This window comes from Maylandia zebra, linkage group LG4, assembly GCF_041146795.1.
Source record: "Maylandia zebra isolate NMK-2024a linkage group LG4, Mzebra_GT3a, whole genome shotgun sequence".
NCBI lineage: Eukaryota > Metazoa > Chordata > Actinopteri > Cichliformes > Cichlidae > Maylandia > Maylandia zebra.
In genome coordinates this window covers 14,973,829-14,988,571 of record NC_135170.1, presented here as the reverse complement: position 1 = coordinate 14,988,571, position 14,743 = coordinate 14,973,829, and the positions used below count along the sequence as shown (strand labels likewise).

The 14,743-nt window shown below is 40.4% G+C and overlaps 1 protein-coding gene across 3 annotated transcripts in view; it reads left to right on the top strand.

Annotated features, from left to right (window-relative positions):
* clec16a (C-type lectin domain containing 16A) overlaps window positions 1–14,743 on the top strand; it is a 53,483-nt gene that overhangs the window by 20,695 nt on the left and 18,045 nt on the right. For 2 of the 3 annotated variants that reach the window (XM_076883031.1, XM_004560714.4), the window contains exons 10-18: window positions 371–671; window positions 1,885–1,996; window positions 2,152–2,252; window positions 3,933–4,052; window positions 4,399–4,508; window positions 7,636–7,680; window positions 13,537–13,587; window positions 13,727–13,855; window positions 14,327–14,447. In XM_076883031.1, coding sequence (XP_076739146.1) covers window positions 371–671; window positions 1,885–1,996; window positions 2,152–2,252; window positions 3,933–4,052; window positions 4,399–4,508; window positions 7,636–7,680; window positions 13,537–13,587; window positions 13,727–13,855; window positions 14,327–14,447 — 1,090 coding nt within the window. The remainder of the gene's footprint in view (window positions 1–370; window positions 672–1,884; window positions 1,997–2,151; window positions 2,253–3,932; window positions 4,053–4,398; window positions 4,509–7,635; window positions 7,681–13,536; window positions 13,588–13,726; window positions 13,856–14,326; window positions 14,448–14,743) is intronic. The other variant, XM_076883030.1, reaches the window with a different exon arrangement.

The window sequence follows — 14,743 nt, the reverse complement described above, 5'->3', positions numbered from 1 at the left end:
TTTGAAACAGTGGAGAAGTTCAGGCTTGCATTGCAGATACACATGTGAAACTTGTCAGAACTGGACTTCCACAGGTTGTTTTAAAAATAGCATCAGCACTGAAAACAGCCTAGAGGTGCACAGTGAGACAACCTTAAAAATTTGATCGACCACAAATCAGAACATCAGGAATTCCTTTGGCTTTTTATGGAAAAGTTTTGTATCTGTCTTTTGGATTGCAGCTCGTACATTTGTGATGTTATTTTTAAAACAGTTTTGAAGGTTATGGTTATGTGTTGTTGACTAAAATAATAACTGAGTGATCCACAGGTGATATATTCCTTTTCTCCTCATACCCTGGCCTCTGTCCTGTTTTGCTTCTATCCATCAGGCAAGTGCGGGAGGTATGCGCCGCTTCATCAAGCCTCCGGAGTCTCTGGAGCGCTCACTGGAGCTGTCCCGCCATCGTGGCCGCAAAAGAACACAGAAGAGGCCAAACTACAAGAACCTGGGCGAAGAGGAAGATGATGAAAGGGCTGGGGGCGGAAGCAGCAGTGCAGGAGGAGGACTAGAAGAGGGCTGGGATGATGACAGTGGCAGAGGAGGAGAGAGGGAAAAGGGAAAAGGTACAGAGGGAATAGGAGCAGGTGGGAGTTCTAAGGGAAGCAGAGCGAGTGGGGAGACGGCGGAAGGTGAGTGTGTGTCTCGCTGGACACAGCAGTACAGGACTGTGTTTGTGAGTGTTTCTTCACTGCCATAAATCCAATGTGGTCTCCCATGCACTCTGGTTATCCTCAAGAGAAAAGAGAGAGAACTCTTTAAAGAAAGAACACCTGACATTTTTCACTGGAAATGTGGTGGCTTTGCTGCTTTTCATTTGCAGCTACAAGAAAATGCTGTGTTTAAATTTATATTATACAGCCTCATCATATTTTTTTCAGGAAATAAAAGATTCCTGGAAAAAGTAACAGGAGTAAAAAACAGGCAACGCTGCACAATCAGAACAGAAGCCGTCTCTTTAGCTTGTTTTAAGATGAGGACTCCCTCTTTTTGCTGCATCCTCTTCTTGGCACCATTTAATTTCCCCATGATCATCATGGCTACCACTGATCTTGTGCTGAGCACAATCCACGTAGCAGTATTGGTTCCCACAGCGATACTCCATCCTGTGCTCCTCATCTCTCCGCCTGTCTCTCACTCCTGCTCTGTGTGTGTGTGTGTGTGTGTGTGTGTGTGTGTGTGTGTGTGTGTGTGTGTGTGTGTGTGTGTGTGTGTGTGTGTGTGTGTGTGTGTGTGTGTGTGTGTGTGTGTGTGTGTGTGTGTGTGTGTGTGTGTATTAAAATGTGACCATTTCACGCATCTGAAATGATTCTTTTTTTTATGCTTTGATTTATACTGAGGCATTAACAGCTTCAACCTTTTTTTTCTTTACTCATTTTTTTTAAAAGCACAAATGTGGTCATGGGCTGCAGGGGAAGATGGTTTCAGAATGACATGAGTACCATTTGGGATGGAACAAAGACGCCTACCACTTTTAACTGATAAAACAAGTGATAAAATTACCAACATTTTAAAGAATACGTTTAAAAATAGATCTGTTTTTCTTCATAATAGATTTAAATATTCCTTTGTCTATTGATGTGTTACTATAAATTACTAATTTTAACCTGCTTGCTCTAAATACTGTGAGGAACACATGTGAGGTTTCCTGGCAGCTTTAGTACGTTTTAAGACCTTCACACTTCAGTTGGTCCATACGTTTTAGAGCCTCTTTGTTCCGTGTCTGTAAGTGTGCTAAATTTGTGATGTGAATGATACTCTGTGAGGTAGGTGGTTCTCCAAATATGTGGAGATTTATGTAAGTAAATACTAAGTATGCATCTCGCGGTGTGTGTATCTGTGCAGAGATAGAAATGGTGGTGATGGAGAAGTGTAAGGTGTCAGAGCTGACAGAGCAGAACATCACTGATGAGGAGAAGACAGCTGCAGCTACTCGCACACACACACAGAGGAGCAGGTACATGCACGCGCACACACACACACAAACACAAACACACGTGAGCGCAGTGCGATGTAAACCTCATCTAAAAGTCTAAAGAATTGAAAATGGGAAAGACAGAATTGTTAACTGAAGCTATGTTCTCTTTGTTGTCTCTTTCTCGCTCCCTGCAGGCCGTTCTTAGACATGGTGTACAGTGCCCTTGACTGCACCAGTGACGACTACCATGCGCTGTTTGTCCTCTGCCTACTTTACGCTGTCTCACACAGCAAAGGTAAGCAAAAGCTCACTGTTAACATAATCTGTCCACTGGCATAAACCTTTTGACATGTAATAATAAGGCTTTTGTCTCTCTATTTAAGTGAATGAATATCAAGTAACAAAGAAAATTATTGACATCTGTTTGCTTCAAGGGCTGTGTGATTGTTCTCTTTAAAATACATGTAGATTCATTTGTTTGTATACAGCAACTGGTAAATGGACTGGTTCTTATATAGTGCTTTTCTACTCTACCTGAGCACTCAGTGTTACACAGCACTGTGCAAAGGTCTTGGAAATAGGTGCAGTAATTTATTAAAACATGTGAAGGCATACAGTACATGAAGCAAAATGTTTCTGTTGTAACCAGCTTGAGAGTCAGTGTCTGGTATGCCCACTGTTATTCTTCATCGCAGCCTGAACTTTCTCAGGCAACTTTCTTCTGATTTCTTTAAGTAGTCTTTAGGAATACTTCTCCGGGTTTCCTGAAGGACATTCAGAGCTCTTCTTTAGATATTGGCTGCCTTTTGTTTGGTTTTTTGCCAAGGTGATCTCACACTGCTTCAGTAATGTTGACGTCTGGGGAGGCCAATCCATGACTGATAGTGATCCACTGTGTGTATTTCTATCCAGATATGCTTCCACTGCAATGGCAGTGTGTTTGGGATCAATGTTAGGCGGAAAAATCTATACTTTTAGTATTGCATGGTGGATCAAAATCCATAAATTTTGACCAGATTTGCAACACCAGCTGGAAAAATGACACCTCAAACTAAAACTGAGTCTCCACACTGTTTTACATGTGGCTGCAAACCTTTGTATCTCTCTCCTGAAGACCTCTGTAGATACTGACAACAATTTGAACCAGAAATTTAAAATTTGCATTCATCACTCCATCAGACCTGTGGCCACTGATTTCCTGTCCGGTTCTTTTGTAATTTAGCATACTTCAGTCTTTTCAGCATTTTTCCTTAAGAATGGCTTCTAGACAAGTCACCTTTCCACTGAGACTATTTCATATAAGGATTCAGTGAACAGTAGAAGGATTTTTTCCTATTTCATAAAACATGCAGTTTCTTCTCTTGTAGAATAGAATTAAATGCCTTTTCACTATACAGATGTCCCCCACTTCTTTAGTTTCTTCACAGTTTTTAAGAACACACTCCACATTTTTGGTAAACAGGTCTTTAGGAATCAGCGTCTTCATGCAAAAATACTCTTTACTGCCTGTCAAACTGTTATCTTTTCATTCAGCTAAATACATGGGATTAAATGATGTGTTTCTGCAACGGGCTGCTAGTAACGAAGTGCCTAAAGATACAATTTAAAATTGGTTCTTTGCTAGTTTGTCTGTTATTTGTGGACACAGCAGTCGTTTATCTCGTGTGTTAGGTCCCTTTTTTATGATTACACCTCAGTTTTGACTTCATAAATAATTTTAGGTTCTAAGTAATGTCTGTGTCATCCTTCAGCTAAAAAAACCTAAATGTGGTGGAGTGGTGTCGCAGCTGTTTAGGAAGTAAAACTCTACGGCTTACAGTGATTTGCCTTCCATCTGTGCTGCTGATGAACCAATTAAACATATTACATACGTTAGATTCCCAGAATAAAGACGAGTCAAGATGACAGCCTTAATGATCGTGGCTCAGAATTGGCATTTTCTTTTACTTTGTTTTTCTGTTTAATTTGTTTGTAGGTATCAACCTTGATCTTCTGGAGCGTCTGCAGTTGCCAGTTCCAGACCAGGAGAGGAGTTCTTACAGCGTGGTCCTCGTAGAAAGACTTATTAGAGTTATGAGCCAAGCTGCACTGCCAGGTAACACATACACACTTCCACATTTGGTGTGGTGTTTCATACCTTTAAAAAAGAAAAAAAAAGTACCTTCTTTTTTTTTCTTCTTTTGATGTTCATTTTATTTGCATATTGCTAAGCTGAACATATAGTGTATGCACTGGCACACTGAGCAAAAACATTTGTTACGAGAATTTCTAACCCGGCAAATGCAAATGAGGTAGAAACTTTAGCTGCTAAAGCTCACAAACCATGTATAGCCATTTTGCATGATATGATGCATGTGATGCATTTCTTAGATTTTTGACCTAACAGGAAACAATGTGTTATATTTGATACTTATTTATGCATTTCTCTTACTTGTGTGCAGATGGTAAAGTGCGTCTAGCTACCCTCGAGCTGAGCTGCCTTTTGCTAAAGCAGTCTGTGTTGTCTGGGAGCAACTGTATTATCAAAGACGTTCATCTGGCCTGCCTGGAGGTACAGCACACCCAAGCATGCTCCCGTGACATTTCAACAGTCCTGTTAGCAGACTTTATGACTCTCACAAACTGCTTGAGGGAACATGGGACCTCAGCAGGAAGTGAAATGCTGAAAATTGTGTCATCCATAGGAGTGAAACAAGCCCTTTCCATGTAATTGTGTCACTTCTGTAGAATTCACAGCTGCAAGGCTTCTTGGTTAGAGCCACTTAGTGACTGATGATATTTTTACAGACCTCCCATCTGCCCCCTGTTTAAACACTGACATCCATTTTTTCTGCAGCCCACACAGTTTTACATATCTGGGTTTTGTTTTTTTGTGATCATCCTTCAGGGAAGTTATATTTCCTTTTCTGTCACTTCATGGTAATACTGCCTTTGTTTTTTGCTTTTTTGCACGCACATAAAGTTCTAGGAAGAAATTGCACAGCTGTCAATGAGTTCCTTTTCCTTTTACAAAATTCACAATTTTAAACTGAAACCTTATCTTGGTCATTTTAAAAGCTTTTATTTTTTGCAGCGGGTTTGGTGAAACTAACTGTTTTTTTGGTATCGGTTAAACATCACTTGGGGGGTTTCTGCTTGGAGGATTTCCCACCTCTGACACAGTTTAATAGTAATGAAGACACACTTTTTTTTTGGGGGGGGGGGGGTCCAGGCTGTTTAAGCTTAAATGGTTATGTTGACGGTTGAAGTGCTTGTTATGAGCATTATTAGCCAAACAAGCAGGCTTTGGACTGCTATAAACTCTCAGTTTCCAAGACTGGCTTTCCTGTTCAATTTGTACAAAAGATTATCCTTTATACGGGCATTTTGGGCATCAGCTCACAGGAGGGGCACAGCAACCCTACCACATGCTGCACATCAAGCCTCCTGTTTGCTTAATTTAGGTCTGACGGCTAATATCACACAGATGGTGATCTGACCATGGCTATAATTCATCCTACCCTAATTCAGGGTCTAAGGGGAGCTGGAGCCTATCCCTGGACAAGTCCCCAGTCTGTTGCAGGGCTAACACATAGAGAGAGACATCCATTCACATTCACACCTACAGTCTATTTAGGATTATTAATAGGGATGGGTATCGTTTAGGTTTTATCCGATACCGGTGCCAAATCGGTACTTTTGAAACGGTGCCGGTGCTCAAACGGTGCTCAAACCGGTGCTTAAAGAATGGAGAACACAAAATTGGTCCAAAAACCTCTGTTCAGCTGTTTTTTGTAAAAAGATAACAATGTTAGCCTTTTCTGCAGCTGTGGGGCATATATGGTATCACTCTTGGCTGGAAGCAGTGCTTAAACAATGGAAAAAACACAAACTTTATCCAAAAACCTCTCATGTTTAACTGTTTCCCTCTTTTTCTTTGGTCATTTTAGCCTTTTTGGCCAGGGTGATGGGAGTATCTGCCATCAAACAAGAAGACAGCCGCATGTAGCTATGATGATGTTTGCTAGTTCACCTTACATGCATTAATGTAATAACGTGGTTAGCCTACTCAACGTAAATTACACACGAACAACATTAAGCTACTCACGCAGAGAAGAACGGCTGCTGCTGTATCATCATCCATCATCATTTCTGCTACACTGGCAGGGCTAGGGGCCAGGACTCTCCTCTTCGGGTTTTTGGGGATGTTGCTAACTCCGGGTCTGATAACAGGCAACCCACCCGCAGTAGATGCGCTCGGTGTGAGGTCTCGCAGCAAGCTATCAAATACGGCGCATTTCTGGGCTTTAAAAAAAAAACGCTATGCGTCGCCAGGTGTTTCATCGGATTCGAGGTGTTACCTCCTTTGACAGTATCACAGTATCAGCTTAAAGCACTTGTTGCAGGCTGCTGAGTTTGCATCTTTTGCTGTGAAGTACAGCCAGACTTTTGACCGCTTCGCCTTGGGCATTTTTAATCTGTAGCTCTGCTCTAACTGAACGTACGTACCTGGACCCGCCTACTATCCTCGGAAACGTAAAATGATTGGCTAGAAGTGTATCACAGCTCAGGAAAAAAAAGCACCGAAATAAAGCACCGAAATGTGCGCTGCTTTTCGGTCTGGTTACTACCGTTTATGTCAGAACCGGTACCCATCCCTAATTATTAATTTACCAAACCCTATGCTTGTCTTTAGACTTTGAGAGGAATCCAGAGAGGACTCTTGCAGGAGAGAAACCACACAGAAAGACTTCAGATTAGATTCAAACTTAGGACCTTTTTGCTGTGAGCTGGCAGTGCTAACCGCTGCACCGCCATATGGCTCATATAATCTAAAACTTACATTTTAAACTCATTGGAAGAGCTTATAATCATCCATAATCAACCATTTTACTAACTTTCAGATCATTACTTTCATCACAGCAGCATTTAAAACGCACACAGGCAGTGACGTTACAGTTGCATTACACTTACAGGTTCCTGTGAATGTAATTCACTAGTGGGTTTTTATTAAGTATTGTTGACATGTCTGTCTTTCTCAGGAACAGCAGTCAGTAACACAGTTTTTGCCTTTACAAGTAAAGTAAGTTGCTGGATAAGTGGTGCTCACTGAGGCGATATCTTATCAGTGCCCATAGAACAACTTATCTGGAAAATTCCATTGCATATTTGACATTTTGTTATACTGTGTTATTTTCCAGTAATGGCAATAGCAGAATTATTTAGAGGAATTGAGCCATGTTATGGGAAATACACTTATTGGCTTTGAAAGATTTGATATGAGGTCTTTCTGTTACCATCTAGCTGAGAGACAATAAATAGTTAGATGAAGAGGGGGGAAAAGAAAAAAAAGATTTGCAATTTGTTTTTTAGTGTTTTTGTGCAGATGAAACCACAGATATCTGACACAGATACGGACTTGAGCTTCTAGTAGAGGAAAAACTGCTTTCGGTTGAAGCACAAAATATAATGCAAAACCTTTACAGTTTTATCTCACCCTGTATCCTCCACTATTATCTGTACTGTGCTTTTTGCATGCTACATGTTTATTTGTGACTCTGTCTGTCTGTGTGTGTGTGTGTGTGTGTGTGTGTGTGTGTGTGTGTGTGTGTGTGTGTGTGTGTGTGTGTGTGTGTGTGTGTGTGTGTGTGTGAGAGATACCCGAATGACTGTTCAGACTGTCATGTTTGTGCTTGCAGGGTGCCAGAGAAGAGAGTCTGCATTTACTGCGACAGTTCTACAAGGCGAGTACATAATAACACAGATTCACTCATTCATATGCTAACCTACAAAAATAAGAGCCTTGCTTTTATGTCTCACCTGCCCCCACATTGAATTGTATATCAGCATGAAAAAAGTGTAAAGAACTTGCACAGCGATTAACATTGACATTAGCGTTAAACATTTAAGTGTTTAATGTTGCAAAGAGAGATTTTTGGCACTCGTACAATGTAAAGTTTGTTGTTCTACCAGACAGACAGGGATAATTTACAAGGACTCTAAATAGGAAGTTAAAAAAAAAAAGTCTGGTTTTAAATCAAGTCCTTCTTGAATAGTCTCTGAACTGAAGTTCAATCAGCACCTGCCGGTAAATTCTGGTTTGTCTGACAATGAAACTTTACAAATGAAAGTAAAACCTTCTGGAGATAAGACTTTATTGTAGGTGCATGAGACACTGACAATAACTGGAGCCATTTCTCTGAAGGTACTGTATAGGAGACAAAACTGAAAGTGTTTTCCATACCCTATATGTCATAGTTGCATGCTTAAATAGCCGGTAGCTGGCTTTCTGTTTCATTTTGATAATTTGAATATCAGTTTTGGCATCAGTCATGATTCTGTTATTTGCGACATTTGGGAAAATGTTGAAGAGAAGTGACTGAAAATAATACCAAAAAATGTTTAAATCTGGTGACTAAACAAAGGAAAACTACTCAGAAATGTTTAATGCTGGTTTTTTTGTTCATTTGGAGGTTTTGCCTTCAGAGAAAAAATTTTTATTGGTGCAGTTAAAAGCTCAGAGTGGAAATTTTTATGGTTCTGTGAGTTTGAACAGGGTTTTCTGATGAACCACAAAAAAACAAACCAAAAGAAAAACAATAGTTAAATATTCAGAAACTTTAACATATCCAGTGGACATGGACAAATTTGAAGAGATTAATTTATTTGGACAAGAGGATATTTGATCATCTTTAAAACAGTGCTATATAAAATTTAGTGTATTTAAGCAAAAACTAACGGGGGAAGCCTTTTGTTCAAAGAGCAAAAACATCAGCAGTGCTATAATATTCTTCTGGAGGAAAAATGAGCACACCATTGGCCTTAGAAACTGGAAACTCAGCCCACTTTATTAATGACATAGTCTTTCATTTGAAATGTGATTTAGGTTTTCTCTCATATGGCCTTCCTGTTTGTACCACCCCCCCCCCCCCCAGCTTTTCAGTGAGATTCTGATTTTGTGTGTTTACTGCATTGTAAAAAAGAGGAATAAATCATTTTTGTGACTGGTTGCTAGCAACAAAGCTCCTAAAGATACATATTAAAATTGGTTCTTCATGTGGACACAACACTGGGGCATAGCTTGAGTTAGCAGTGGCGTGTCTAGAAAATTTTTGTTGGGGGGTTTCACACGAGACAGATACACGAGACAGATACAAACTTTATAAGATTTATATATATCTTTTCCATATGTACACTGTCTTGTTGGTATATGTATGATTTCTATACATTTTACGTCAGATAAAAACTTTGGTTGTAAGATTTAGATAATTATTTAATAAAAGCTAGATATTTTAAATGAGAATAAGAAAGAAAAGTATTTCTTTGTGCCCCACCTTTCCCTGTTAATGCCCTACCTGCCCCCCTGGCAAAACTTTGCTAGACCCGCCCCTGCACAGTTACCAGCTGTCAGCTACCTAGAAAAGGATTCTGGTGTTATTTGTCTCTCAGAAACAGTTCATAACTTCCCTTCAACTCATTCATGGTAAACCTGTTTCTCCATCACCTGTTCAGCTCTGATGATCCAGTAAGAACATCTCCTGGTATCATCTTCATGTGTCCCTCTCACCACATATCCAAACCGACATCAAGACTAGCAGCTTTACAGCTGTGGCTCCAGCAAACATCAGCTGATACTAGAAAGTAATATTAAATAAATTCTAACAACAGCTGATCAAGCTTAAACGTGCTGCTGTTGTTTAGCGCGACATCTGCTGGTTTCCTCTTTCTGTCGCAAAGTGGGCGATAAACAAACAAGAGAGAAAAGCGATCAGCCGATCATTGATCAGTTTCATGATTGAAGTAGCAACAGGAGAGGCAGGGGGAGAGAATGAGAGAAGAGGCAGCTGTGCAGCGTAACGACAGAATAACTCCAGCTTTGTGTCTTTTTTTCATTATAGCGAAAGTCCGGGACAAACTGCGTCAACCAAATCTGCAGCTCCATACAGCAATGTTACGACTTAGATTATATCTTATAACTCATAACTCTTATGTTAGCTCCCCTCAGTAGCATACTGTCTGAAATATTCGACGGCTGCAATAATTCTTTAAGTGTTATTTTTTCCTTGGTATTCTAATTTCACCGAAGTTTACTAAACTCAACAAACTTAATATTACTTACTGGGACATTTATTCTGTCCTCATTTTCTTTCACCGAAAAATTGTTTCCTGCAGTGCTGTCTTTCGTGCTTGGCTCTCCTACCTTTGCTAACATGATGCACATAGCGCAGAAGCCGATGCTGCATTCACTTACACTCGGATATCTGAGCTTCACCGTGAAAACATAATCGGACATTTGATATTTGATTGAATTTTATTGTTTTGCCTTTGGGGTGGCACCTGGGGTGGCCAGTCTGGTTGGGGGGGGTGGCCTGTGACCCCCCAGGCCACCCCGCTGGACACGCCACTGTGAGTTAGGTGTTTTATTTATTCTTGAATGATTCATTGGTCCGTGTTAAGTGGTTAATCAAAAAAAGATTCTGAAAATGAGCAGATACTGGCTTTGAAAGACCTTTTAGAAAGTCTGCAGTGCTCCAGGCACATAATATGAGTAAATAAAAACTGACCAGAAAACTGCACTTGGACACAAAAAGTAAAGAACTAACAGTCAGCTCAAGAGTTTTCCACACTTTCATATGCAATCATAGACACTTGGTAAAAATAGCTGAAGCAATAAAATCAGTTAAGCTGGCAGTATACTGATAATCTATTATCAATATTCCACGGATCACACTACGGTTTTGACTTGAAAATCAATTTTCGGTCCGTTTAAGTCATGTCTGTGTCATCCTTCAGCTAAAAAAGTAACAGAAAATAACACATTTGAGTGTTTTGCTTTCTGCCTGTGCTGCTAATTAACCAAGTTAATGCTAAGTATGTTAAAAGACAATACCTTCAACCTGCACAGGTCTTTGTGTTTTTACCCTTCAGCTGTTAAAGACTGGTAGGCTATTGTTGTCACCCCGCTGGATGGGCCGACGTGGACACCCACTTTTGTGAATGTGATAAATCAAGAATGAGACGACTGATTTTGAAATTGATACCATAGGTGCATCTACTTAAAATCTCAGACAAGTTCGAATCTCAGTGTCCTCAACCTTAAGGTCAAAGTCAGAGGTCAAGTCTTCTGACAATCTTGAAATGCAGTAACTCCAGAAGGATTTTCACATTTATACTATACATGTGTCTACTAAGAGACTGATTGGTAGCACTGGCACCTGCCAGTATTTTTATTTTTTGTGGCAAGCACATTTAATACAATTACTAATTTATATTATATAATATCACATCATATTATATAATACCGTATTTTCCGGACTACAAAGCGCACCTGAATGTTAGCCGCACAAGCTAAAATCAGGGGAAAATCCTGTTTTGTACATACATTAGCCGCACCTGACTAAAGGCCGCAGGTGTTTCAATGTTGACTTATCATATGTAAGAGAATATGCACAAAGGGAATTGTCAGGAAAGAGATGGCTGTTTGGAGACACACCCCTTTTATTAATATTTTGAAAAACAAGTTATGGGTACATATTTGCATAACTTTTTAGGTATATGTACAAGTAGCGGTAATTACAAGTACAAAACATGTACTGTGCTTCATAAACGAGTAACAAATGTAGTACATAACAATAACCTACAGCACACCAGAAAAATAGATTCAGACAACCTTTTAGGCTCAGGTGCAGTGACACGGCTTTAACAAGAAGAAAAGTCACCACCATCTTCCTGCGCACTAAAACCACCAAAGTCCTCTTCTCCAGTGTCGGAAACGAACAGGCTCAGGATGGCTTCGTCATCCACTCTCAGCTTCTTTCCTTCGTTGTCACTTTCAAAACAAAAGAAATCCTCGTTGTCAGTGTCAGAGTCGAACACCCTCAGAAGGGCCGTGGCGGTGTCCTCCTCTCCATCATGCAACAGTCCAGCCCTTTGAAATCCGTTGGTGATCCTGGATGTTTTCACACTTTTCCACGCTGTCAGAATCCACCGGTGGAGTTGAGCATAACTTGCTTTTCGCAAGTTTATCGCCGCTCGTCATCCACGACTCCCGCTGAACGCATAGCGCTACTTTGAAGTTTGTTTTTCGCGCTACTTGTACGGCACTATGTTGCCTGGCGGATGGACACGTGACCAACATACCACTCTTGAACCCCGATACTGTGTGTCTGATCACATGCCCTTCCGCCAGGCAACGTAGTGCCGTACAACAGCGGAACAAACAAAACAAATCGTCTTACGATATGACAAAAATCATGGACAATCCTTAGAAAAGCCGCACCTGACTAAAAGCCGCAGGGTTCAAAGCTTGTGCAAAAAGTAGCGGCTTATAGCCCGACAATTACGGTACTTTTATATAATTTAATATAATTGCCATTTAGATCTGACCTTTACTTGATTTCTTTTTGAGAAATTCATCGGTTGTTTGGCTAATGTGTTTTGGATCATTATTCAGCTGAAAGGTCTGCTTCTGTTTGAACATCACTTTCAGATCAATGATCGTAAATCTTAGAGCTTTCTGTATCGATCTAGAAGGTCGGTAGTTGATCTTTCGGCTCCTTCAGTCTGCAGGTCAAAGTGTCTTTGGGCAAGATACTGAACCCAGAGTTGCCCCTGATGTATCCACTGGAGTGTGACTGTGTGAATGTTAGGTTAAAAACACTTGGGCATAGGACAAAAGCCCTGTCTATCCGTGTCTCTGTTTATAGTACATTATGCCAAAAGACCCGCCTTTCAGTTGTTTGACAAATTGTTCTTTTTGGACAGGAAACAGCTTGCTTTCTACAAAGTGAGGTTTTTTTTTTTTTTAGTACATATTAATTTCAGTTTTTAAAATCTCAAGTTATTTTGATTATATCACCATTAATATACACTGTTTGAAAGAGAATCAGGTGGTGGTGTGTTTGAACACATCGGAAAAGTCACCAGTTCTTTTCTACGTCTGCCAATTCTGAATGTACTTTATACTGAAGAAGAACACCTTGTTCTTATTAAACTGTCATAGACAAACTGTTCGCATAGGCAGGTAATGCAAATGTGTCAAAAGGTAAAGGTGTCAAAAAGAAACCGAAACCATATCAAGTGTCTCAAAAAAGATCCTCGTGAACTCTGTAGACCGTAAACATGTGTCTGTGTCTTGTTTCTTTCTGGCCTGGATATTCTGTTTAATATTACACCTTAATTTTTTTGATGGGAATTGACAGATGAGATGGACTTGTGCCCTGTGCTCCTAATAGCATGTTTATTATGACAGGGCATGCATAAGCTTGTTATATTAGCTTGGGAACAGTACTTTCTGTTTCTTGTGTGCAACAGTAGAAGAATGTCATTACACTGGGAAGTTTACCGTGGACCCAAATAAACCAAGCACAGGATTATATATAAAAGTGTTACTTAACATGTATCTACGGGAAAATGTGCACTTGCATATGCTGTGTTTTTGTTTTTTTTCACACTCTGCATGCACAGACTTGCACCCACAAAAAAAAAATCCCCAGAAAGCCTTTCACCCAAAATGGTTTTCTTTAATACTGATTGTATTTATTTTCTGCCCCCGTTTTCTCTTCTTTTTAAACGTCTTTTCAATGTCACTGTCAACACAGGGCGAAGAAATCTTTCTGGACATGTTTGAGGACGAATACAGGAGCATGACGGTGGGTTAGCCTTCGTTTAATATTTGCTTTCCTCCCCTCCCTGTTCAAAATGAAACATCAGCCCGACTCTGCAAGCACATTTCTCTTTCTGCTGTTAGGTCTGGGTGTTCTGATACACAATGTCGTCTCTATGTTGCAGAGTAAGCCACTGAATGTGGAGTATCTAATGATGGATGCCTCAATACTGCTGCCACCCACTGGCACTCCTCTGACCGGTATTGACTTTGTAAAGAGACTTCCTTGTGGAGACGTGGAGAAGACACGCAGGGTGCGTCCGCCCACACACACAAGCTCAGTGACGGTGTCCTGGATAAATCTATTGTTGTAGCTCATGCTGGCTGTTCTTGGTACACTTCCAGAAATCTCAGTCCTCCCAAATGAGAAGCAGACAGGCAAAAGAAAATCCACTCACACACCCAAGTTCAGTGGACATACACAGACAATCAGGACTTGTAGTTGAGTTGTTCTTGAAGGGTTGTGGCACATCGAAGCAAACCAGTGAAATAATTTTCACTTAGAAGAATTTTAAAAAAGGTTTGGAGGTTTTTTTGTGATCAAAGGTTTGCATCCGTCATCTAAAAAAACTCTTATTAGGATTTTTAGAGGAGCACTGTTAGGTGTTTATTCTTAACCTTTGTTTAAAACTGCCAGTTTTAGACAGAAGGTTTATTGTAGCATGCAATTTCTCTGTATGTGTTTGTGCCTGTTTGTTTATGAGTGGGCTTTCTCATCTCTTCAGGCGATTCGGGTTTTCTTCATGTTGCGGTCCTTATCACTTCAGCTTCAAGGAGAACCCGAGACACAGCTCCCTCTGACCAGACCTGAAGATCTGATCAAGACAGACGATGTCTTAGACCTCAGTAAGACGCACACAGAGACACAAAGGCATACTCAATGTACACTGTGTAATACCAGACCACAAGCTACAGCTGCTGTGCAGATTTATTTCCATGCTTACAACAGGATAAAAGAATAACGACACGAGATTGTCACATTTCTTTTCTCACCCTCTTTCTCTCAGTCACGCTCTTCACCCAGTAGGTAACAGCACAGATGCAACACACTACTGTGGGTAAATGCACATACAAGCACTCGTACCCACAGCAACACAGCGATGAGCTTGAGGAACAATCACAAACACCTGTGCACAGAGGTT